General features: G+C 40.9%; 1 protein-coding gene across 1 annotated transcript in view; it reads right to left on the bottom strand.

Moving 5' to 3' along the window:
- ACTR3 (actin related protein 3) overlaps nt 1-23,329 on the bottom strand; it is a 72,778-nt gene extending 49,449 nt beyond the window's left edge. The window contains exons 1-2 of the mRNA XM_080669599.1: nt 23,220-23,329; nt 22,904-23,083 (exon numbers count right to left, since the gene is read on the bottom strand). Of these exons, the coding sequence (XP_080525725.1) occupies nt 22,904-22,947 (44 nt within the window). The 5' untranslated portion in view covers nt 22,948-23,083; nt 23,220-23,329. The remainder of the gene's footprint in view (nt 1-22,903; nt 23,084-23,219) is intronic.
- Nucleotides 23,330-27,992: the final 4,663 nt, after the last annotated feature.

Genomic DNA, 27,992 nt, shown 5'->3' with positions numbered 1-27,992 from the left:
AGGAGACAACCTGGAGTGGTGAACACATAATAAAACATACAGATGATATATTATAGAATTGTACACCTGAAACCCTATATAATTTTATTAACCAGTGTCACCCCAATAAAATCAATTTTAAGAAAAGTCGTGAGTAAAATATCTGTTCAAGCATTTACTACATTGTGATCATACACTTTATTTCTAATGCATAAGGTATAAAAACTGAATTCACAAGGCTGTCATGAGGATTAAAGACAACAGTGAATGACACTCACTAAGTGTTCATTAAACATTTTTTCCCAGTATCATTTTCCTTTATTTCTTTTATTCCTCTATCCATTCCTATAATTACTCCTTCAAATGGGGAAGGGGGGGGAAAGAGATATATGTACTACTATATGTAATACTTTAAACAATAAAATTTTAAAAAGAGAGAGAAAAAAAAGATTCTTGGCAATGTTTTCCCAAACTCTTTGCTAGTGTACCAGCCCAACTATCCACCACTGAAGAAATACAGCAGTCAATACTTGCCTCATTAAAGAAGCCAGCCAGAAAAAGACCACAAACCATTGATAAGAAATGGCCAGAATAGGCAAATCCATCAAAAGACAGGCAGTAAATTTGTGGTTACCAAGGGCTGAGGGCAGGAAGCATGAAGAGTTGATGGTTAATGGATATGAGGTTTCTTTTGGGGGTGATAAAAATGTTCTAAAATTGATTGTGGGGATGGTTGAACAACCTTGTGAATGTACAAAAACATCACTCAATTAAAATTTTAAAAGGTAAATTTTATGGTATGTTAATATTCAATAGAACTGTTTAAAACAAAATAAAATACTATACTTAGGCTAATAATGTATAAATTTAATTTTTATCAATTTCCTTAATGATCTACACAATCACTGCCCATCAAATCAATTCCAAACCACTATGCCTCATCCTATCCTATCTAATAAAAGAGTAATATGCAAATCGACCATCACACCAACACACAAGATGGCTGCCCCCATGTGGTCAAAGATCATGCCCCCATGTGGACACAAGATGGCCACCACAAGATGGCCAGCAGGGGAGGGCAGTTGGGAGGGACCAGGCCTGCAAGGGAGGGCAGTTGAGGGTGTTCAAGCCTGCAGGGGAGGGCAGTTAGGGGTGACCAGGCCGGCAGAGGAAAGAAGTTGAGGGCGACGGGGGCAACTGGGCCTACAGGGAAGGGCAGTTGGGGGGGACCCAGGCCTGCAGGGGAGAGCAGTTGAGGGTGCAGGCTGGGCTGAGGGACACCCCCTCCCCCGTGCACGAATTTCATGCACCGGGCCTCTAGTCTAATCTAATAAAAGAGTAATATGCAAATTGACCATCACTCCAACACACAAGATGGCAGCCCCCTTGTGGTCAAAGATGGCTATCCCCATGTGGACACAAGGTGGCCGCCACAAGATGGCCAGCAGGGGAGGGCAGTTGGGAGGAACCAGTCCTGCAAGGGAGGGCAGTTGTGGGCAATCAGGCAGCAGGGGAGGGCAGTTGGGAGCCAGCATTCCTGGATTGTGAGAGGGGTGATCCTACCAGGATCGGGCCTAAAAGGGCAGTCAGACATCCCTCGAGGGGTCCCAGATTGGAGAGGGTTCAGGCTGGGCTGAGGGACACACACTCCCCTGAACAAATTTCGTGCACCGGGCCTCTAGTCTTAAATACTGAAATAAGGCAGGATAGAAATAAATAATATAAACTACTTGCTGTCCCACAGCTACCTACCTCAAATATTTTCAACTCCTTCCTGACTTCCCTTCATCAATAAAATATTTACTAGGAATTACTAAATACTATATACAAGGCCATAACTTGGAGAAAGGGTGGAAAAAAAAGACATATTGCCATCACAGAGCTTTCAATTTAACTTATATTGACAGTCTTCCTTCCCTTCCATCTATCATGTATTTATGCTTTTCCAAGGATGTAGTCAAGTTCAGCTCCTTCATCCTTCAAATACTACAGCTCTTATTAATCTCCCCAAACAACTGAAGACTAATATACCATAATTATTTCATATACATTTGTTTCTGCGGGAAGCCGCCCATTGTCTTCACTAGCAGAGAGGTGTGGACAAGGAACCCGGAAGGCTGGTGACCCTTGAGCTCTGGCAAAGGTCAGGACTGTACACCCACTGCTTAGTCCAGACAATGGTAGCTGAAGCAACTTTCCCACCAGACAGTCATGTAAATCCTTACTGATAAGATAGTCTGCCTGTTACTGGAAATTGCCTGCCTAAGGGCTATAGGTGTATCCCAAATTGAATAAAAGGATGGCGAGTCCGGAGCCCAGGTGGAATCCTTCCTCTTGAGCTGGGCTCCCACCTGGTCCCCCAATATTTCCAAATTATTTCTTGTCTTGTCTCTTTCATTTGTGTGCGGGCTCCTCTTCCAGAGCCCGAACCCTGAACCACACGGGACGTGGGAATTCACAGTTTCATCTGTGGAACTAAACTTTAAGCCAAGTACAAGATCATGCTATATCTTTCTGTATATACCATAGTATTCATCATAGAACTAAGAACATTTTAATAGTGAAATAAGTAGTTACTTTCAATACATTTATATAATAACTAGAGGCCCAGTGCACAAATTCATGCACCAGTGGGGAGGGGGTCCCTCGGCCTGGCCAGCGATCGAGGCCAATGGGGGGGAAGCTGGGAGGAGGGACTGTGGGAGGTTGGATGTGGGAGCACACTACCACCAGGGGGAAGCTCCTGCATTGAGCATCTGCCTCCTAATGGTCAGTGCACATCAAAGCAACCAGTTGACCGGTCTCTTAGGCATATATATATATATATATATATATATATATATAGATTATAAATATAGCTGCCCTTAATTATTATATGTAAACAGCTGTTCTATCTTTGTTTACATAATATTGGAAAACTGCAGCTCAAAGAAGCCACTTCAGAGAAACAGTAAAGCTATATCTGAACTCAAGTATCTATAATCCTCCAAAGTCAATGCTTTTGTCATCTCCCTTAAGCATGAGTAGTGACAACCAAAATAAAACCAGAGAAAAGACCTAACAGTATAGTTTATCATGCTAGCTAAATGATCTTTGGCAAGCAATTTATACTCTCTGTGTCACAGTTTCATCTGTAAAGAGTAACAGTACTTAGCCCATAGGGTTAAGTATCAAGTGAATTAATACATATAAAATAATTAGAATAGTGCCTGCCACATAGTATGCACTATGTAACTGTTGTCTACTATTTTTATCATCATAATTCACCAGAACAGTCATAAAATATACTTTCTTCTATCATAAACCTGGTTTATGATAGATTATGATTTCATACTACCCACAATATAAATACCATAGAATTCAAGAATTTCCAGAACTCCGTAATCCAGTTCCAACATATCTTTTTTAATTTAAATCAACAAGAAGCACTTACTGAGCATCTTCCATGTATCAGACTCTTTCACTACTTCCCTGTACCATATCAAACATTTCAATACTTTTGTGTAACATATGAAACACACTACTTCCTTGTATATCAAACCTAACATACCTAAATTCAACCTTTCCTTTTCCCACCTCACTTTGTCTCCTCCCACTGTTCTCTTATATCTGCCTATCAGTCAAGGCCTTCAGTTATTATCTCTACCAGGAAGACTTTTTTCATCTTCCCTGGAAAATATAAATTTTCCTTCACCTATAATTCCAAAAAGTTTCATTAATACCTGCCAGAATACTTGCCACATTGTCATAATTATTTGTGTATATGTGAGCTTTCTAAAGGCAGGCACCATTTTCTATTCAACTTTATATTCTCCATGACAAAAGTATTGCAAAAGTGTTCATTTCCAGAGTTGATGCTTAATAGATATTTACTGAAGACGAATTTCTCCAACTATAAACAAATAAATGCATAAGCTATTTCCTCCCGTGTTTAGGGGGGAGAGGTGTGTGTGTGTGTGAGTGTGTGTGTGCACGCGCATGCGACTCATTATATTCTGAAAAAAATAAGTGAGTGCAGCTCAAATTCTTCACATCATAATTCTGGGTTCAATATTTTTTTAAAAGCCTTAAAGAAGTAGCCTCTCATATCACTGCATTTCCAAAATATTCCATGATCACAAAAATACTAGACTTTTATTCCTCTGTTCTACTGAAAATCCTGTATTATTCAAACCATCAATTATTCTTAAAAAAAAAAAAACTTCTTTCAAGTACAGTACAGACGACTGGAATCATAAGCCAGCCTAAGGAACAACACTTCACTTTTATTTTCATTTTTTTAATTATCCCTTTTTTTTTTCTTCTTTATTTTCTTCTTTCTTTTCCTGTTTTTGTTTCTTGCTTCTTTTCTATTTCTTTTCACATTATTTTTCCATCACTATTTTTATTTGCTATTTTTAATTTTTTATACCATTTCTGAAATCAATTTTTTTGTAAATTTATTATTTTTTTTCTCATTCTCTTTCTTCTCACTTATTCCCTTTCTACTTCCTCAATACTAAATTGAGGTCCTCCCCATATTCATCCACTTTTTAATCTTATTTTCACTATATAAGCTCAGCCTCTACAGATTCTGCCCCAATCCTCTTTGTTGGGTGTGTGGTGTTTGCATTATTATTATTATTTTTTGGTTTATCTATTGGTTCTGTCGTGTCTTACCCCCACATACATATATATATTCTCCTTTTTATTCCTTTGTGTCTTATCCCTTATCTTTTTCTTTCTTCGATAGCATTTGTGCTCTCTTTTCTCTACCCTCTCTTTGCTCAGGTGGTCACTTATATTGGGGTTATTGGTGTCATGAGTACATTTGTGCTTAGTTCCCTCTGTGTTGTGTCTTGTTGAGGTGAATTTTATCCTGTCTGGTCAAGGGGCTTGAGAGCAAGCCACATAACCAGACACCTAGAGAGGAAACTCCAGGAACGGGTCAATAACACCTCAGACCCAACTATAGAGGCAGGAAGAATGCGGCAGTGAGGGAAACAGCATGAGTGAGTGAGGGAGTAAAAGAGGAGCGTGTGGTCAGGTGGGGGGTGTGTGTGTGTGTGTGTGCGTGTGCGTGTGCGTGTGTGTGTGTGTGTGTGAGAGTGAGTGAGGCACAGTTAGATCCCACAGGACCTTCAGGGGCAGGCTAATCAGGCTTGCCTAACAAGGCAGCTTTTGCTACCATTGCAAACAGTACCGGGAGGCCAGCTTGTCCTTAGAGGCCTAGCCTTTTTGAAGGGGAGAGCTGCTGTAACTGGGTTCCCAGCCTCAACTCCACCCAGAGTGCCCTCAGATAACACCTGGGACTCTACAGCCACCCCTGCCAGGGACATGCTACCTAGGCTGTGATGCCACGGTCAACGAGGCTCCAGCCACCCTGGGCGCAGGTTCCTGTGAGCTCGGAAGCAGGCTCCTCTCTGACAGGCTTTAGCCCAGGGCACTGCAACCACGTGAACAGCAGACACATGAGAAGCCCGCTCCTGTCCAAGAAGCAGTTGCCCTGAAAGCAACCCGCCCCAGGCCTAAGAGCAGCAGCTGTGTGAGCAGCCTGTTCCTCCATCTGAGGAGCAGCAACCACGTGAGCAGCTCGCCCCACCCGAGGAGCAGTCGCAGCCTGAGAAGCCCACCCACTATTGAGGAGCAGCAGCCCCACGCAGCCGGCCCCCTTCTGAGGAGCAGCAGCTGCACGCAGCCCACACCCTGCACCTGTCCGAAGAGGAGCAGCTGTGCCACATGAGTAGCCAGCAGCCTTCCAAGGAGCAGCAGCTGTGTGAGTAGACCGTCCCTTTCCGAGGAGCAGCAGCCGCACGAACCACCTGCCCCCATCCAAGGAGCAGCAGTTGTGTGAGCTGCCTGCCCCCATCCGAGGTGCAGAACCTGTGTGAGCAGCCCACCCCCTTCTGAGGAGCAACAGCCACAAGAGCAGCCTCCCCCCATCTGAGGAGCAGCACCCACATAAGCAGCCCACCCACGTCCAAGGAGCAGCAGCCCTGTGCAGTCTGCACTGGTCCGAGGAGCAGCACCCACACGCAGCCTGCACCTGTCCGACGAGAAGGAGCCAGGTGAGCGGCCCGTCCCTGTCCAAATAGCATCAACAGCATGAACAGCTCACTCCCACGTAAGGAGCAGCAGCCACATGAGCAGACCGCCCCCTGTCTGAGCAGAAGCAGCTGTACGAGCAACCCGCACCCATACAAGGAGCAGCAGCCCTGCAAGCAACCTGCCCCTGTCCAAGGAGCAGCGGCATCATGAGTAGCCCGTCCCATCTGAGGAACAGCAGCAGCACGCAGCGAGTCCCCATCTAAAGAACAGCAGCCACATGAACAGTCCGCCCCTATCTGAGGAGAAGCAGCCACGTGAGCAGCTGGCCCCATCCAAGGAGCAGCAAACACGAGCAACCCGTCCCCGTCTGATGAGCAGCAATGTCATAATCAGCCCACCCCCATCCCAGGAACAGCAGCTATACTAGCAGGTTCCCCCACCAGCCAGAGAAGGCACCACTGCTGCAAACAGCACCCACCAGAGGAGCCGCTGCCAACTGAGAAGCAGCTGCTACCGTAACCGCCCGAGGAGCAACCACAGCCAAGGAAGCCACTGCCACCCAGGGAGCAGCCCCTGCACAGCTCGACATCTAGATCAGTCGGTGAAACCAAAACTGGGTAGACAAAGATACCCCCAAAGGAAAGAAAAGAAGGAATCGCCAATAAAGCAGCTCAGTGAAACAGAGGCATGCAATATGTCAGAAAAAGAATTCAGAATAAGGGTTATAGAGTTCATAAACCAGATGGAAGTAAAAATCAACAACTTATGTAAGAATCAAGAAGAAATGAAGAGTGATATAGCTGCAATAAAAAACACCATGGAAAGTTTCCACAGTAGACTAGGAGAAGCGGAGGACCGAATTAGTGAACTAGAACACAGGGAAGCAAAACACAGCCAAACTGAATTGCAACTGGAGAAAAAAATTAAAACATAGGAGAGCCTAAGGGAGCTATGGGACAACATGAAACGAAGCAACATATGAATAATAGGGGTGCCAGAACAACAGGAAGAGGAACAAGGGTTAGAAGAACTATTTGAAGAAATAATGTCAGAAAACTTCCCTGATGTGGCAAAGTAAAAAGTCACACAAGCACAGAGAGTCCCAAACAGGATGAACCCGAAAAGACCCACACCAAGACACATCAGAATTACGATGGCAAATATTCAGGACAAGGAGAGAATCTTAAAGGCCGCAAGAGAGAGACAGAAAGTTACATACACGGGAGCTCCCATTACATTATCAAATGATTTCTCAACAGAAACACATCAAGCCAGAAAAGAATGGAAGGAAATTTACAAAGTGATGCAAACCAAGGGACTGAATCCAAGAATACTCTATTCAGCAAGGTTATCATTCAAAATTGAAGGGGAAATAAGAAGCTTCAGACAAAAAAATGCTAAGGGAGTTTATCACTACCAAGCCAGCAATGCAAGAAATGCTAAAGGGACTGGTGTGCAAAGAAGAAATAAAAAGGTAAGAAGGAACACAGACACAGAAAATAAAAATGGCTACGAATAAGTTCCTTTCAATTAACGTTAAACGTAAATGGACTAAATGCTCCAATCAAAAGACATCAAGTGGCTGAATGGATGAAAAAACACGACCCATATATATGCTGTCTACAAGAGACCCACCTCAGAAAAAGGGACTCATACAGACTTAAAGTGAAGGGATGGAAAAACATCTTTCAGGCAAATGAAAATGAAAAGAAAGCTGGGGTAGCAGTACTTATTTCTGACAAAATAGACCTCCAAGTAAAGGCTATAACAAGAGAAAAGGAAGGCCACTTCATAATAATAAAGGGGTTGATACCACAAGAGGATATAACCCTGATAAACATATACGCACCCAATGCAGGAGCACACAAATACATTAAAAAAAAAAAAAAAAACTCCTGGAAGATATCAAGGGAGAGATCGATCACAATACCATCACAGTAAGAGACTTTAATACACCACTGACATCACTGGATAAATCCTCTAGACAAAAAATCAGCAAAGAAACAGCAATTCTCAATGACACACTAGATCAGATGGACCTAATTGACATCTTCAGAACATTTCACCCCAAAGCCACAGAATATACGTTCTTCTCAACTGCACATGGGACATTTTCAAAAACAGATCACATACTGGGTCACAAACAAAGTCTCCCCAAATTCAAAAAGACTGAAATCATATCAAGCATGTTCTCAGATCACAATGGCATAATATTACAAATAAACTACAATTATAACATTCCAAAAAATTCGAACACTTTGAAGCTCAATAGCATGCTATTAAACAATGACTGGGTTATCAAGGAGATCAAAAAAGAAATTAAAAACATCCTGGAGACTAATGACAATAAAAACACAACAATGCAAATACTATGGGACACAATGAAAGCAGTCCTTAGGGGGAAGTTTATAGTTCTACAGGCCTACCTCAAAAAACAAGGAAAAATGTTAATAAATCATCTAACTCAAAAACTCAAAGAATTAGAAAGAGAGCAACAAGAAAAGCCCACAGTGAGCAGAAGGAATGAAATATTAAAGATCAGAGCAGAAATGAATGACATAGAGACCAAAAAAAATACAAAATATCAATGAAACCAAGAGCCAGTTCTTCAAAGGATAAAAAAGATTGATGAACCTCTAGCCACGCTCACCAAGAAGCAAAGAGAGAGGACCCAAATAAACAAAATCAGAAATGAAAGAGGAGAAATAACAGACCCCACAGAAATACAAAAGATTATTAAAAAGTACTATGAACAACTCTATTCTAACAAACTAGACAACCTGGAAGAAATGGACACATTCCTAGAAAAATACAACCTTCCAAAACTTACTCAGGAAGATACTAAAAATCTCAATAGGCTGATAACTATGGAAGAAATTGAAGCAGTCATCAAAAAGCTTCCAGCAAACAAAAGCCTGGGGCCAGATGGTTTCACAGGGGAGTTTTACCAAACATTCAAGGAAGAACTAAAACCTATCCTCCTCAGACTATTCCAGAAAATTTAAGAGGAAGGAACACTTCCAAGCTCCTTCTATGAAGCCAGCATCACCCTAATACCAAAAACAGATAAAGATAACACAATGAAAGAGAATTACAGGCCAATATCCCTCATGAATGTAGATGCCAAAATCCTCAACAAAATTCTAGCAAATCAGATCCAGCACTACATCAGAAAGGTCATACACCATGACCAAGTAGGACTTATCCCAGGGATGCAAGGATGGTATAATATTCGCAAATCAATAAACGTGATACATCACATAAACAAATTGAGAGATAAAAATCACATAGTCTTATCAACAGATGCAGAAAAAGCATTTGACAAAATCCAATACCCTTTCTTGATAAAAACTCTCAGCAAGGTGGGAATAGAAGGATCATACCTCAACATAATAAAAGCTATATATGAAAAACTCACAGCAAACATCATACTCAATGGGCAAAAACTAAAACCATTTCCCCTAAGAACAGGAACAAGACAGGGATGCCCACTCTCACCACTCCTGTTCAACATAGTGCTGGAAGTACTAGCTATAGCGATCAGACAAGAAAAAATAAAAGGCATCCAAATTGGAAAAGAAGAAGTAAAACTGTCCTTATTTGTAGATGACATGATACTGTACATAGAAAACCCTAAAGACTCCATCAAAAAATTATTAGACTTAATAAATGAATTCGGCAATGTAGCAAGATACAAAATTAATGCCAAGAAATCTACGGCATTTCTATACACCAATAATGAACTTACAGAAAGATAGACTAAAAAAAAATCCCATTTACCATGGCACCAAAAAAATTAAGGTATCTAGGAATAAACTTAACTAAGGAGGTAAAAGATCTATACGCGGAAAACTACACGACACTGAAAAAAGAGATAGAGGAAGACAGAAACAGATGGAAGAACATACCATGTTCATGGATTGGTAGAATCAACATCATCAAAATGTCCATACTACCCAAAGCAATCTATAGATTCAATGCACTTCCCATTAAAATACCAATGGCATATTTCACAGACTTAGACAAACTTTACAAAACTTCATCTGGAATAAAAAAAGACCCCAAATAGCTACAGCAATCCTGAGAAATAATAACAAAGTAGGTGGGATCTCAATACCAGATTTCAAGCTGTATTACAAAGCCACTGTTCTCAAAACTGCCTGGTATTGGCACAAGAACAGACATATAGATCAATGGAATAGAGAACCCAGAAATAGACCCAAATCACTATGCTCAATTAATATTTGACAAAGGAGGCATGAACATACAATGGAGTCAAGACAGTCTCTTCAATAAATAGTGTTGGAAAAACTGGACAGATAGATGCAAAAAAAATGAAACTAGACCACCAACTTACACCATACACAAAAATAAACTCAAAATGGATACAGGACTTAAACATAAGATGGGAAACCATAAAAATACTAGAGGAATCCATAGGCAGAAAAATCTCTGACATATGCCAAAGCAATTTCTTCACTGATACTGCTCCTAGGGCAATGGAAACTAAAGAGAAAATAAACAAATGGGACTACATCAAAATAAAAAGCTTTTGCACAGCAAAGGAAACCATCAATAAAACAACAAGAAAGCCCACTGCATGGGAGAACATATTTGCCAATGATATCAACGATAAGGGTTTAAGCTCCAACATTTACAGGGAACTCATGCAGCTTAACAAAAAGAAGATAAACAACCCAATCAAAAAATGGGCAACTGATCTAAATAGACACTTTCCGAAAGAAGACAGAAGGCCAAGAGACATATGAAAACCTGCTCAAAATCACTAATCATCAGCGAGATGCAAATCAAAACAACAATGCGGTACATCTCACACCTGTCAGAATGGCTATTATCAACAAGTCAACAAATGACAAGTGCTGGCGAGGATGCGGAGAAAAAGGAACCCTCATGCACTGCTGGTGGGAATGCAGACTGGTGCAGCCACTGTGGAGAGCAGTATGGAGTTTCCTCCAAAAACTAAAAATGGAACTCCCATTTGACCCAGTGATCCCACTTCTAGGAATATATTCCAAGAAACTAGAAACACGAATCAGAAAGGATATATGCACCCCTACGTTCATAGCAGCACAATTCACCATAGCTAAGATTTGGAAACAGCCTAAGTGCCCGTCAGCAGATGAGTGGATTAAATAGTTGTGGTACATCTACACAATGGAATACTATGCTGCAGTAAAAAAGGAGTTCTTACCATTTACAACAACACGGATGGAGATGGAGAGCATTATGCTAAGTGAAATAAGCCAGGCAGAGAAAGATAAATATCACATAATCTCACTCATTTGTGGAATATAATGAACAATATAAACTGATGAACAAAAATAGATCCAGAGACAGAGAAACATCAATCAGAACGTCAAACCTTAGGGAAGGTAGGGGACAGTGGGGGTACGGGGGAGAGATCAACCAAAGGACTTATATGCATACATATAAGCCTAATCAATGGACACAGACAACAGGGGGGTGGGGGCATGAATGGGAGGTGGGGGGTAATGGGGGAATAAGGTTACATATGTAATACCTTAATCAATAAAGAAATTTTAAAAAAAACTTCTTTCACATGTTTAGATTAAACACAAATTCTAAGGATTTTTGCACTTTTGGAAAAGAATGCTGATTCAAACTGCTAGTTAGCAACAGATCAAATCGTTATTAAAATAAGGAATTTAAGGCAACATAAAGAAAAATGATCAAAATATTTTCCCATACTTATCTTTTCCCCTATAGTGGACACTCATTTTTTCTGCCAGAATCAAATCCCCATTCCTCTTCTGAGGAACCCACCAATGATTAAGACTTAATAGCAGGAGGCAAAACCACACATCCCATTATAGAAGGAACTAATATTGACCTGATGTCATCACATGATCTATGTCTAGCCAATCTGAGCTTACATCAGAACTTTGAATATTGACAAGATGAAGAGATGGTTTAGAATTCATTTGGTGAATATCTAGTTGCAGCATCCTGCAGACCTCCCACAGCATGACTTTGGTGGCAGAGTGTTGTTACCTAGTCTCCCTTTTTCTCTGCTTTTCTGAGCCTGGTTCTCCAGACTTCCCATCAATTTTGTGGTCTACACCACTGCCTTTTAAATAATTCCTTTTTTCTTTTTGCTTTATTTTAGCTAGAGTCATTATGTTGTTTGTATCCAAGATTCCTCACTGATATAGCAACAAGTTACATTTCTCTTCTTCTCACAGTCTTCCTATCAATTTTAATTCCTGTTCACTTAAAATATATATATATATCAAACCCTTGTTATGTTTAAGTAACTTTCCTGACAGAAAGGCAATCTGAAATAAGCAAAGCAGGTCCCTTTGAAAGGCATTTTGGAAGCAATAAAATTTTCAACTAATCTTTTAAACAAATAACAAATTAACCGAGAAAAGGCAAGGGAAAAAAACTCTAAAAGTTCTCTTCTTTGGTTACCTCTACTTTTATTATTATACAGCAAAATTTTTAAATACTTTCAAACAGGAAACATACAAGCTTTTACTAAAACCCTGTGTGCTTTTTATATAAAATGCATCTAAATCTATCATACACTCAGGATAACAATCTCTTTAGTTCTATTTTAGAAAAAACTACTTTGTGGTTAACCCGGTTTCCCTTAAACTATATATTCTTTATTTTCAGAGTCAAATACTAAGGTCTTCTGAGTTTAATAAAAACAAAAATTTTAACAGTCCTGTATTATTAAATTATTCTTATTTTTTTTTCTTTTTTGTTAATCCTCACCCAAGGATATTTTTCCATTGATTTTTAGAAAGAGTGGAAGGGTTCAAGGGCAGAGGGCGGGAGAGAAGAAGGGAGAGAGACGGAGGTATCAATGTGAGAGAGACATATGGATTGGTTGCCTCCCATAAGCTCCCAGATCAGGGCGAGGGAGTGAATCTGCAACCCAGGCATGTGCCCTTCATAGGGAATTGAACCTGAGACCCTTTCGGTGCACAGGCTGAGGCTAGTCTAACCACTAAACAACACGATCCAGGACTATTAAGTTATTCTAGTGAACTATTTCATTTCTGTGTTTTATTCAGTTACTAAAGAGAGAGGAATTACTTTTTTAATGCATAAATTATTCATTTTCAAATTGCAGCTTCAGAAATACCTTCATTTTAAAATTATATGTAATGAAATATCATTTCTTTAATTGAACTGTCCTGAGTTAACCAGCAATTGTCAATTTTATCATGTTAGATACAACATGTCCTTGCAATATTCACACTGCTAATGAGTAAGCCTTTATCATTTAACATGCATGTATTTTAGGTTAATCAAAGCAATAAATTAGTCACTAAGACTTCCCTATATATTTCATATTTGTACAAAAATTAGTAGTTCTAAATGTAGATTTATTATTTTTATATGTAAGTTCAAATTTGAACATTCTTCAAAAACTGGGTTAACAATTTAACCATCCTTGTTGAATATATCCCAACTGGGGGCAGTATATCAATGGACTCTAGAATCAGACTGCCTCAGGGCTCAAATTCTAGATTTATTACTTAACTGTATCCACTATGTACTTTAGCAAGTTAATTAAGTTCGCTATACCTCAGTTTCCTCATCTTTAAAATGGTAATTACATAATATTACCTACTTCAAAGGGTTTCTAAAAAGGTTATAAACAGTCCTGGCTGGGTGGCTCCGTCTTTTGGAGCATGGTCCCTTACACTGAAAAGGTTGCAGGTTTGATTCCCCATCAAGGCACATACCTAGGTTGGTGGTTTGATCCCAGGTTAAGGAGAGTAAGGGAGGCAACCAACAGATGTTTTTCTTTCTTAGTTTCTCTCTCTCTTTCCCCTTCCCTTCCTCCCTCCCTCTCTCTCTCTCTCTCTCAAATCAATAAAAACATATCCTCAGGTAAGGATTAAAAAAGAAGAGAAGGTACAAAACTATTACAGGGCCTTGAAATGTCTCATTTGTTTGTACATATCCCATGTAAATAACTGAAATCCAAAAACTAACATAAATATATTTAAGATATGTATGACTCAAACAATGAAAAGCATAGTTCTTTATAAAGAGCATTCATTTTACAAAAAAAATTTTCTAAACTTGGTTTAAAATGTTATGTTAGGGAACATAAAATTATATATTTTTTTTATTTCTCACATAATGTGTTTATATTACAACAAAAACACTAAAGAATTATCATGCACATGCTGTACCAGGCCTCAACAAAAATTACCTTAACTATAATTAACACATTATGGCATATTAATTACGAATAAGAAATTTCAACTACTATAACCCATGAATGTGAACGCCGAAGAAAATTTAAAAGAATTCAACAAAGCTATCCTATATAATAAAATAGGTAATATGCAAATTGACCATCACACCCTCACAAGATGGCTGCCTACGACCAGGCCAGCAGGGGGGTGAGGGACGACCAAATGACTGAACAGCAGGCTGGTGGGGCGACTAGGCCGGGAGGAGGGTTAGTGAGGGACGACCAGGCTGGCGGGGGGGGGGGGGGCAGTTGGGGGCGATCAGGTTGGCGGGGGGGCAGTTAGGGCTGACCAGGCCGGCAGGCAGGGTGCAGTTGGGGGTGACTAGGCCAGTGGGGGGAGGGGGGGAAGTTGGGGGTGATTAGGCTGGCGGGGGGGAGGGGGCAGTGAGGGGCAACTAGGCCAGTGGGTAGGTGGGGGGGGGGCGGCAGTTGAGGGCGACCAGGCTGGCGGGGGGGCAGTTGGGGGCAACCTGGCCGGCAGTGGGGGGCAGTTAGGGGCGATCAGGCTGGCACACAGAGGCAGTGAGGGGTAATCAGGCTGGCAGGGAGTGGGCAGTTGGGGGGCAACTTGGCCGGCGGGGGGGTGGGGTGGGGCGCGCACTTAAGGTCAACCAGGCAGGCAGGCGAGCAATTAGGAGCCAGCGGTCCAGGATTGTGAGAGGGATGTCCGACTGCCGGCAGTCGGACATCCCCCGAGGGGTCCAGGATTGGAGAGGGTGTAGGCTGGGCTAAGGGGGAACCCCCCGCCCCCCGTGCACAAATTTCATGCACCGGGCCTCTAGTCAATCAATAACTAGGAACAATCCTGAAAGACATTTCTCAACTCTGGACCTCTATTTCATTTGTAAAGTATGGTTTAAATTATTTCTCAAATTCTTTTGCAGCTCCACAATTTTATGTGAGTCATTAGGCACTTCCCTTAATTCATGAAAGTGTCTCAAATGCACATTAAATGCTATTTTTGTAGCCTTAAGTAACTGAATTTTAAAAATGCTTACGTAGCAGAAGAAAAGTGCACTGTATTTAATTAGACTAAGCTCTAAAACTTTAAATAATTGAACACTTGTATTTTATCATAGACCAGTGGTCGGCAAACTCATTAGTCAACAGAGCCAAATATCAACAGTACAACGATTGAAATTTCTTTTGAGAGCCGAAAACCAACTTCTGCGCATGGGCCACGAAGTTTCAATCACACTGTACATGCGCGCCTGCATGCAGTATTTTGTCGAAGAGCCACACTCAAGGGGCCAAAGGGCCACGTGTGGCTCGTGAGCCGCAGTTTGCCAACCACTGTCATAGACCAATACTATGTAGTTTACATTTTTAAATAATTTCAAAAACCAACCCTAAAATGTATTTCCCCTTTAAGACTTTTATTCTCCTTGTAGCAATGGCTCATTCACACTAATTACTGTAAATGACTAAGTCTCAAAGACACCCTTCACAAAGGGCAAGAATCCTTAAAGGAGAGAATGTTTAAAGATGAAATATTCAGCATCAGAACAGATGGAGAAAATGTTTTTTGAGATAGGGGTAGGGAGGAAGAGTAGAAGGCAAAAAGAATATACCTGACCACGCAAATCCAAGTCTGTTCCTTTCCTGGTTACAAGGAGTATGTAAGAATGACGAATTTAAATCAACAGTTTGGAATGGTTTTGAAAAAATTTTTGAAAGGAAAGTATTAAAATTCTACAAAATGGTCCTTTTTAAAAATTAGGATATTTGTCTATTTGCTTTGGTATTACTCAACCTTTTATATATTTTATGATATAAAGACCCACATAAAGTTATAAAACAAATAGCACACGAAGTAGTATGAATCACTATCCTATTCTGAAGAACCAAACTTAAAACATTAATCCAATAACATCACCTTATTTTGCACTGTGACTAAATAATGCATGTATCTATAAGTACTTGGTAAGCTATAAAGCATGTTAATGTAGTGTTATTACCTAACTGCTCTGTTCTTGCCTCTCTATGCCAGTGGCTATTACAGATCAGTAGTGTCATAAAAGAGGCCACAAGTCCAATAGAATTACAGGTGAGCATTCAAATGTTTTTATAGAGGATTTGTTTCAGAAGATATATTGCTTGAAGCTACATTTTAACCATTCCACACTTCTGCCCCTAGTCCAAGCATTTATCAGTTTCCACATGTTGAAGGAGGGGAAGCATGTAGGACAAGGAGGAATACTTGTGAAGGAAAATTTAGCCCTATTTTGAACATACTCTCCACCTAAGGAGTAAAAAATAGGATGAGATAAGAGACTAGCTGGAGATAAGAAAACAGGCATGACACTGTGTTCCTTTCCTTAAAACCTTCAATTCAACTTAAAAAAAAAAGGGGGGGGGGGGCTAACTGATAATTGAAATAATTACAATGTATTGGGCTCTTACTGTATGCCAATCACTGTGATGAACCACTTTTATTCATTATCTCAAAAAAAATTTAGATATTATGATTGCCAAATAACAGGTGAAAAAAAATAATACCTGCAGCATTTGAAGTGTACAGCTTCAGGTCATACTAAATGGTAGAGCTTGAACTGAAAAACAGCTATGATTGCAAAGATCTTGCTGACCATAAATAAACAATGGCAATATAATTTCCAGAAGAAAGGTACAAACTAAATAAAAGAAACAACCTTTCCCAAATTTCTCTCTTCTACTCCATTCCCACTGCCAATACCTTATTTCAGCCCACTCTGCAAAGCTAGTGTTTAGAGGGCTAATTAAAAATCATCTAGGAAGCCTATTAAAATGAATATTCCTAGGCGTAACCCTTGAAATCCTGAGTCACTGGGTATGGGTGTTTCTGAAGCAGTTTTGTAAATCAAACCCCTAATTCTTGTTTATTCATTCATTCATTCATTCATTCAAAAAAATTTAGTTCCTACTTCTGTGCCAGGTGCCATAACTGCATCCCAAATACCTCTTTTACATCTGATCCTACTGCATTCCACCCTGAAAATATTCTGAAATCCCTATTTTCAACATTTCACTATTCTATATTTTTATTCTTTATCAAGTAAAAATACTTTGAATCAAAACTTTGCTGACATATAATGAACACCTGGATACACAGTAAGTGCTCAATAAGTGTTAGCACCTTTTCACATTACACAATCTAGTCTGCATTATGTTATTATGTAGTCAATTCACAATGTGGGGAATATGCAACATATGCTAAGAGGGCTAAAGACAAGAACCAGTTACTCTTTCCATTTTGTTATATATGCTTTTCATTCTGCATCCTTCCAAATCCTTAAAAAGAGAGCTCATATCCTACTTTCACTAAACATTTCTTGATTCTTCATGACAACAATCTCTTTCTTTCCTTACAACCTACAAAAGAGCTGTTGCTGTCAGAAAAGTTAAGTATCTTAATGTTTGATTAATGCAGTCTTCCATAAGCCTCTAATTTTTTTAATGATTTTTAGGTCTTGTAATTAAGATTCCTGAAAGCAGATTTTATTATGCCTTTTCATTATATTTCCAAGAGTGCCTGGCCTGCTGCTAAGTATACATTAAGACTTGATTTGACAATACTACTTTCTACCTGTGCAAGCAGTACTTAATTACTAACATTGCTTTCTGCCTTAATCAACATCCTATCAAAGGCTCATCTTCTATGTAAGAAGACCACTATACAGGGTGGGGCAAAAGGGGTAGGTTTTTAGTTTTTCTTATAGAAAATACAATAATTAATAAATAATAATACAAGAAATAAACTCTTGTGTTTCGCATACCCACAACTGCAAATCTACTTTTGCCCCACCCTGTATGGTGACTCTATCAGTTATTTGCTACAATACCTTGGACAAGCAGTTTAACTTCCCTCACCCTAAATTTTCTTGTCTATAAAATGGAGATAATACTTCTCAGTTAATGTGAAAAGTAAATGAGATAATATAAAGCATTTAGCACAGGGCCTGACACACAATTCTTGATAAATGTTAACTGTTATTACCTGATAAACAAAACCTTTTGTCTGTTTCTCTCTCTCTTTTATAAGAGTAAATTTTTTCTAGAGAATACATATAAGCAAAGTTATAAGGAAGTCAAAGAATCCACATAACGAGAAAAAAAATCTTTAAGTCAGAAAGATTTGCACAATAAGGTTTCTCTAATTAATTAAATCAAAGGAGTAATACTAGGATTTTTTAATGATTACTTTAAACAAGAATAAACTGAGTTGATCTTACCAATAAAAATAAAGCAAAGTGCATAGTTCTGAAAAGAGGCTGAGTCCCTATAGTGTAAGAGAAAAACACAGGGCTCAAGTACAGGAAAGCTTAAGTCCAAATAGCAACTCTTACTAGCTGCTAACTACATGACATTAAAAAGGTAATTTAAATTTTCTAATCTAATTTTCTTACTTTTGTAAAATTAGGTTAAAAAAATAGTTGTCACAAGTTTAAATAAGATAACTAAAAAACCTGACTAGCAAGTCCTCTACTGGTGGATCTTTCCCTTCTATGCTTAAAAATAAAAATTTTGAACTGCATTTTACAATAAGGCTGGAAAGTTCATTAGATACAACATATATCCAATCCAAAAATCAATGTTTCATCACAAAATAATCAGGAAAGGAAAAAAAGGAGAAAGAGATTTTAGGAAAATCTAAATAAGATTAACTTCTCAACAGGAACATGTCTGTTACTTCAAACAGCATGCAAAACATGACCCATGAAGGAATAAAAATTTTAATGAACTTTTTTGGGGTAACAGATATAGTAACTATTTCTGCCCTTGGAGATAGCTGGAGAAACAAATAGCATTATAAAATAATATGTATAGAATTAATGTAAAAAACATGAACTTTCCACTTGTTTTCCCCCATGCACTTAGCCCTTCCCCTCTGCTCTCAAGGTCATCCCACCTATACTCATTGCTGGAATGTGGTTACAGGATGAATAAAATAAGCTCCTTATGAATGGACTTCAACAAAATATTTACGCTTACATTTTAAGACTGCTAAGAAGTTAAGTCAAATAGGGAAATTCCTTAATTTATCCTAGATCTAAATATATCTAATAGTTCTACAATAAGGCTATTAACCTCTGCTATCATAATCAATGGAAATAATTTACTGATACAATATATATGGGGCGGGGGGGGGGGGGGGGTCCTTTAAAGGGGAAAAGAAATTTTACAATGCAAAGCTCTGTAACCAAGCCACAACATAATAAAAGTACATTAAAAGCTCCTTTATTTGGCTTGACTGAAATGTGAGTGAAAACATGCAAAAAAATAACAAGATAATTTTAACTTTTCATGTGTTTAAAGTGCTTTTAAAAAAATGTTTTCCTGGCTCTAGCCAGCTTGCTCAGTGGATAGAGCATTGGCCTGGGGACTGAAGGGTCCCTGGTTCCAGGGCACCTGCCTGCGTTGCAGGCTCAAAGCCCAGTAGGGGGCATGCAGGAGGCGGCCGATCCACCATCCTCTCTCATCATTGATGTTTCTAGCTCTCTCTCCCTCTCCCTTCCTCTCTGAAATCAATAAAAAAAAAATATTTTAAAAAAATGTTTCCTCACCACTTGTTGTAGCTTTAAGTTCTGTAATTTAGTTCTTAAGCAACCAATTCTATCAATGAGAATCCTTGTGGCCAAATTTTACTCTGCAGCACTATTCTAATACAAACCAAAAAAGTATGTAGATAGAGTATTAATATGAAAGAACTATTTCTTTCTAAATTTTTTTCAAAAGGAGTTATTTTTTATGTTCTGAGCTTAAGTGATTGTTCATCATATGTTGAGATAAAGGATCTTTGCTGAAGGATTTTTAAATTCTAGTTCTAAGCTTCGTTTCCTAACTCTTACAGCTTTTCTTACCTAAGATCACCAAGTTTCATAGATGGCCACTTTCTTCAGTCACCTTTTGCCTAATGTATATAATTAAATGGAATGAGCAACATGATTAAGGTTTTCATTTTTCACTTACATTAAGTGGGAAACTGCAATTAGACCTCAGACATGAATGCATTCTCTAAAGCACAAAGGAATACAGAAATTATAGGTGCAGCCCCAACTGGTTTGGCTCAGTGGATAGAGCATCAGCCTGCAGACTGAAGGGTCCAAGGTTCGATTCCGGTCAAGGGCACATCCCCAGTAGGGGGTGTGCAGGAGGCAGCTGATTGATGTTTCCCTCTCATCCGTGTTTCTAGCTTTCTATCCCTCTCCCTTCCTCTCTGTAAAAAAATCAATAAAATATATTTTTTTAAAAAAAGAAATTATAGGTGCACAATTTGCATCTGGAGACCACACACACTATTCTGAAACAAAACTCCCTATCAAGTAAGGCCTCACTTAGAGATGCTTGTCCCACAGTCCAATCTCAATGAGCTATCCTCTATGTGCTAATAAAGCTAAAGGTTTATTCTAGGAGTTGCATTAAAAAGCAACCGAAAGACCAAAAAGCCTTTTGAAGACCAAAATAAATGGATCTCTAAAGATGGAATTTCAAATTGTGATACATGTTTTGTAAAAGAAAGTAATGGGCAATGAGGAATCCTAATCAGTTCCATTGAAATCATGAGTGTCCAATTAACAACCCCTCTTTGTGAGGTAAAACTAATGTAATAATGTAAAATGTAACAAAGTAGTAATAACTGAAATGTTAAAACAAAAATATCTAAATATAAACTGAACCCTCCCCACACCTCCTGGTCACTTGGCAGATGTTTTAAGGTCAAAGTTGTCCTATCAGAAAGGTCACTTAAGGACAGTTAACCTCAATGAAATATCTAGTATACTAATTCAAATATAACCAAAACTGCATTTCAAAAGGGAAAAAAATGAAGGAAGACAAGGTAACATCCTACTTGAGATGTTATTTACTGGGGTGAGGGTGACAATTATCTATACTAATTTTATTGACAACCCAATAATTTCTAAAGTATAAAAATATTAACTATGTAGCAATATTTTTCAGTTTAACAAAACACTGAAAATTCCTTCTCAGTCAGGCCAAATCTGATTTTAAAACTAACCCTGAACATAAAACTATTCACCAATTAGAGTAAGAAGGGAGAAAAAGAAAATACTGGAAAGTAAGACTGGATTAAGAAAAAGTAGTTTTAATAAGCTGTCCACACACAAAAAAAAATACATGTAACCAAGGCTAAACTAGGCTAATTTTCCCCAAGGGAAAATATTAATAGATGGGTTGTTTCCCTATGCATGGCTGGGATTTTAGAAACTGCCACACTAGCATAAAGTTAAGAGAAATTTTACAGAGAGCAAATAGAGGAACATCCTTTAAGAATGGTTTGCCCCATAATAAAGGGTGGGAGATGAAGACTGGCAATCGACCTCTCCCAACCCCCCCCCCCCCAAAAAAAATTGGGAGCATTTTGGAAATCAACAGATGTAATAATAAATCAGCGCAGGACACATCCACAAAAAGACAACACTTACAATACAGTAACATAAAGCAGTCCTTCCACATTAAAATATAGACAGTATTTTCTATATATAACTCCAAAGTGTGGTATAACTCTTTACAACGCCTAATAATGCAAAAGGAAAGACCACTTTTTAACGCCATTCTATATTTCAGTAAATGACACTACAAATCTATGATAAACAGCTCTTGGAAAAGTAAGCACATCCCCTTATTCACTCCATGCCTTCCTTCTCGCTGTAAGATACCGTCACTGAATGAACGTACACCACTTAAAATTATTTTCCTGGGTGCTTCCCATCCTCCATCCCCGGAAAACAAGTATATTTTTTTAAGTTCACATAATTTGACACCTAGCACCAGTAACTCGGGTCTATATGAAATCGGCTTAATTTTGAAAGTTCTAATAAGATGTGCTCAGGTTGGAAAAGAAAAACTACCTTATAAGGGTATAAAAGACTGAAAGCAGGAAGCGGCTTTGACAAAACTAAGGAAGTTGCAGCGCGCTTGCTCACTGGGGGACTTTTTTAAGGCAAGAGAAGTAACACATGACATCTTTCTCAAATTAAAATGTGCCTTGGTTCGCCGGTTAAAACGCAGGCTGAGAGGGAAAAGGCCGGGAGTTGAAGAGGAGGAGGAGGTGGGTGGCCAATGAAAGCCCGGATTTAGCTTCCCATTTTCCGAGGCCGATTCTTCCCATTCCCCACCCACACCCTGGGCAGTGTTGTCACAGCGATCTTGCAAAACCGACAAGGAGCGCTTCTCTTTTCTCGCTCCTCTGCCAAGCCAGTCCCCGCGCCCGACCCCTCGGGCCCCCAACAACGGGCAGGAAGGACGCGGAGGGAAGGGAGCCGGGCGCGGAGGGAAAGGCGAGCCGGCGCCGGGCGCGGCGACCCCAGCACCACGTCCGCGCGCCCCGGGAGGCGACCTCTGCGCACCCCGGGCGGCAGCCCACCGCGGCGGGGGAAGGGCGGGAAGGGTTCGCGGAGAAATCCATCCCGTGGGGGGTTCTCGGCCCCGCGCACCCGCCCAAGTCCCAGAGTGTGAAACCGGGAACGCGGGCGGCCTGTCTCGCCGGGCCCCACCCCTCGCACCCCGACCGGGCCAGAGCTGACACCGCAGGCGGCGGCACCTGGCCGCACCATTCATCCCCCGACCTCCTCCTCCCCGCCATTTTCCCACCTCAGCCTCAGTTTCCCCACCCCCGCCCGCAAGCCCCCGTACCCGGTGCCACAGTCCACCACACAGGCCGGCAGCCGTCCCGCCATCTTCCTCCTCGCCTGCTGCTGCCGCTGCCGCCGTCTGCTCCGTACTGGTTGTGGCCAGGGATCGGCGGCGGAAGACAGGAGCTATCTGACCATCCACAGCCGGGCCGCCCTCTCCGTCCGTGGGGGAACTGGGAAGCTGAAGCAGCAGCGAGAAAGCAGCAAGCTCGGTCAGCGGCTACCACTTCCGCAACCCAGGCGGGCAGGCAGTCCCCGCCCTGCCCCACCGCGGCCTCCTCCCCCTCTTCTCCCCTCCTCCTCACTCCGGCCCCCACCCTACAACTTCTTCCCCTCTCGCCGCCTCGCCGGGGAAGCCAAGATGGCCGCCGGTGCCGACGCCCTGGCCAGGCCGGGCCGGCTGCGAGCTCCGCTTCCGGCTCCGAGCGGGCGGGGCAAGAGAGCATGCGCAGTGAGGTGCGTCGCCGGTGGCCGCTCCCGTCGCTCCGTGAATGAAATCCACTGCGGGTTTTCCTGGAGCCGAGGGGCGGGGAAGTCGTCCCGAGCCTCCCGTGCTTCTGAAGCTGAAAGGGCTTTTAGTCTCAATTACTTCTGTGCCAGGTCCGGGAAGGGGTGGGACGGGGCTCCGCAGCCCCGGGGAGGACGATCTGATTGAAAACGTCAGCGGCACACAACCATTCTTATAACTTGAGTGACTGCTTTTCTGGGTGGAAAAAGGCAGTGTCAGATCGGAGGTGGGCAGGCCGGGGACGGACGAACAAAGGTTTGCACCCTGGCTCTTCTGCCTTTGTGCCGAGGTTTCATTCATTCACGCTTGTGCATTTTTATATTTCCCTCTGGGGGAGTTTAAGATTATACCATTCTACGAGCAGGACTATGCCGAGGATTAAGGACCAAAATTTTTAATGTAAAAAGGTTAAAACTGGAAAGCCTTGAAGGATGGTTTTCAAACTGAAGCGTGTATCAGAATTACCTGGAAGGCTTGTTACAACACAGAATGCTGGGCCACACCCCGGAGTTCTCTGATTAAGTGGTCTGGAGTGGGGCCTGGTGATTTGTTTTTCTACTCAATTCCTAGGTGATGGTCTGGGGAAACTAAAAGTTTAATAGCTGTCCTCTCCACCAGGCTTATCTTCTGATAAAGCTGCTTATATGAGGCTGTAATAAAAAATATCATTCTTAAGAAAGGATGTCTAATTCACTCCAGGAGATCACATAGTGTGGTATTGACTGGCCTGGGGGATGGAATGTGGGTTTTTCATTCATTTGATTAAAAAATATATATATTGCTCACGGACTCTATTATAGATGAGACTGGGCTGACACTGAATAGTCAATAGGCACAAAATGGTAAGGTCTCTACTCTCATAGAGTTTACAGTTTGGTGGGGAAACACACAAATTGTGTTAAGAATAATAGCAGACATGGTGCTATGAGAAATGGGGATGATGGGTGGGAGAGTGGGAGGGAGGTAGAAGATAGAGAAGGCTTCTCTGCCGAAGTAGGATTTAAAAGCTGAGGGCTGAAGGATAATAGGTGTTAGGAGAAAGGGGAGCCCTCCAGGAAGAAGGGGCAGCAAGCATCAAGGCCCTGTAGTGGGAAAGAACTTGGCCTCTTCCACAAATTGAAGGAAGACCCAAGGGGTCAAATTAAAGTGAGCCAGGGAAGATGCTAAGGGAGGTGAAGTCTGAGAGATAAAGAAGACGCAAACAAGGCAAGGATTTGTAGACTCTTCTAAGCGTCTTAAAATTTAGCCTCAAAGCAACTCAGAAATCATCGAAGAGATTTAAGCAAGGAAATGTGGCTGCTTTGTAGGGAATGGATTCCACAAAGGAGAGGGTGAACTGAATGGTCTCTGCCCTACATTGTGTGCTGTAGTTCAGGGATAGAAATATATGAGGAGTAGCATCCAGATGGGATCAGCTGTGTGCAGAGGAGACTCACTTAGGGGAATCATCATCTATTAGTGCCTTGCACATCCACAGCTACTCACAGAAAATAAATGAACAAATAGCCCTGGAGGAAGATTTTCCTCAGAGATTGTCTTCCAAGAAGACAAGGAAATGTTTCCAGATGCATAGTTGTGTCCCCCGCCCCCTACATTTTAGAAGATGCTAAGTGGGGATTCTTTGCTGCCTTTTCCACCATCAGATATTTAAGGTCATTTAGGAGAACAGATGCCTGAAGATTGGCTCTGACAGGAGAGAGAGATGTGGCTTGATTGGGGTAGAGGAAATGGTTGTTTCTAGCATGACAGGCGTAAGTCGGGAGCAAAGGGATCCTACCAAAGGAGTCCCAAGGACAGAGGTTAGGGCAGCCGTGGGCAAACTACGGCCCGCGGGCCGGATCCGGCTGTTCTATCCGGTTCTCTTGCTCTCCCCTCCGCTCCTTTACTTTGAATTTATATTAGTTCACACAAACACTCCATGCATGCTTTTGTTCCGGCCCTCCGGTCCAGTTTAAGAACCCATTGTGGCCCTCGAGTCAAAAAGTTTGCCCACCCCTGGGTTAGGGACTTGAACAGGTCACTGAGGGAAGCCCACACTGGTAGATCCTCAAGATGGCAGCGCACATGCCAGCCTTCGCTGGGTTGTCATGGAAGTAGTTATGGCACGGGTCAGAACCTGGAATGCTCCCAGGGTCCAGGCAGGCATCGTTATGAGTGGAGAGGGCCATGAGGAGGGTATGGCAAGCTGGAGAGCCAGCATCCTGACAGAAGACAATGGAAAACTTGCTCTGCAGGCCCAGTGTTGCCAGAACCTCCTTTTTTTTTTTTTTTTCAAGAAAAGTCGGAAATTGTATTTTTATCTCTTGGTAACAAATTCTTTGCAAAGCTAGGCTTGACCTGTGGGCTGCACGTTTGCAAATTGTGATTGGAAAGACTGTAAACGTATATTCGTGTACGGCATTCAAATGCAAAGCTCATGGTGGTGCTTCATTTGCAGGCATGAAGAAACCTCCCACCATAGTCTCTTACACATAGTCAAGACTGCCCTTTGTCTGGAAAGGCTGTGACTGTTAGAAGTGTTTGGAATTTTCCAGCATTTGTTAGAAGTGTCATTTGTGCTTGTTCCTCATAATTTGTCTACCCAAACCCTTTACTTGCTTAACACCCCTTCTACTTCCTGCTTGCTACTTGCCAAATTGGTCTGCCTCTGTACTGCCATGGTGGCTCAGCCTTCCTCAGCTGTGCAGAGCCTTCAGGGAAACATCCGGCCACAGCATTTCTGACCACCCTATTTGCATATGTCCTCTTCCTGCTCCCCCTTCTCCAAATAAAGGGAAGCAGAAGATGTCAGAGCTAAAAGATGTCCTAAAGATTATCTTGTTAGATACCAAAAGGAAAGAAATAGTGGATGGGTGGGGTTTGACTGTCCTATATCCATTACTCCCTAATAGTACCCCGGTTCCTTTAGCTCAGGTCAATCAGATGTTTGGTTCTTGGTTTCCAAGCCTGGTTTTGAACCTTTGAAGCATTTGTGAGTCTTGTAGTATCCTTCCAATAAATCCCCTGTTGCTTAAGTTAGTAGTAATCTGTTTATATGACTTGCATCAAATTTAAGAACCCTAAGTGATACAGAAGCTCAGAGAGTGTAAGTGATTTTCCCCAATATCTTAGAGAGCTAGGGAACAGAGTCCAGACCAAAACCTGGTCCTGACCCCTTTTCAGGGCCTTTAGTTGTAATGCCACAAGCATTGTTTAATTTTGACTGATATACTAGTTACCAGGTACCATGAGATTTCCTAGATTATTCCTATATTCAAGGTCGACTTAGCAAATGTCTCTGGATCTTAAAATGACCAAGAAATTCACATGTCACTCAATCTCCATTATTTTAAAATGTGAAATATTTTTTAAAAAATCAACTTAGGTACTTGCTGCAGGGATGACTATTTGCAAATTGGCAGACCAATCAAATCCACAGAGAACATTCATTAAGGGCAGATAGCTCAATGGTCAAGATGTTCATGTAGCTAGTGGTCAGGGAGGTGGCTGTGAACTCTGGCTTCTCCCTTTTCAAGTTGTGTGGTCTTAGAACTAACTTAGTGTGTAAAGAGGGCACTGAACTTGGAATCAAGAAACTTGAATTAGGTATGAGTTCTTTAATCTTTCTTCTGCTAAAAATTGGCAGAAATACCTAACCTACACGGTGTTATAAAGCTTAAATTTTTTAAAAGCATTTAACAAATTACAGAGTGATCTTATGGACAGATCAAGAGAAATAAGGTATAACTATAAATTAATGATTCTTACTTATTTCTTAAACATATAGACTTAAACATCTCAAAACAGGTCCTCCTCTTCACATAAGTTACCATAGGGCCCGTGTGCCTACTCTTGTCATGCTGCTATTGTGCAAAAATAGTTTTGGAAGATCTCTTCAGGCTTGTCTTTGGAGTCTTAGCACATTCTTTTAAATATCTTTATTGAGGGCAAATCTTGGCCCTTTGTGGGGAGATTTGACTTTTGGAATTGGCCAAAAGTCATTTTTCTCAGAGCCAAGTTCAGTGAATAAAATAGCTGATCAACTAGGGCTATATTTTTGGATAAAAAGCTTTATGTAACTATAAAGTAATAAAACTGGTTTTCATAGGTGACTTATCAACTGCTTCTGACCATAGTTCTAAAAAGAAGTTCTGAAAGGATTTTATTCAATGATCACATACATTCCCTGGCATAAAAACATTATACTCATTATATATTTAATTTCAATTGAAAATATATTTCACATAATGATAATAGCTGTACAGTGTTTAAAGTGAAGTGAGATTCTGTGAGATATCACCCTAGTCCCCCTACCACCTGCAAAAAATGAATAGCTTGTTTTACATATAACTCTCAAAGAAAGATTGAGAAAGGAAAATAAAAGACTCCACATCCCCACATCACATTACCTATAAACACAAATTCCAGATAAACTACAAATCTTCAATGTAGAATAAAACCCATACCCCTCATTGTGGCCCACTAAGCCCTTATGTTCTAGAGCCTGTCTCCCTCTCCAACTTGCCTCCCCTTTCCCTGATGCATTAGCTACATCAGCCTTCTTGCTCTTCTTCACACACCAAGGCCATTTCTACCTGCCTCC

Source organism: Plecotus auritus, assembly GCF_963455305.1.
Source record: "Plecotus auritus genome assembly, chromosome: 5".
Lineage (NCBI taxonomy): Eukaryota > Metazoa > Chordata > Mammalia > Chiroptera > Vespertilionidae > Plecotus > Plecotus auritus.
This window is presented reverse-complemented; position numbering and strand designations above follow the sequence as displayed.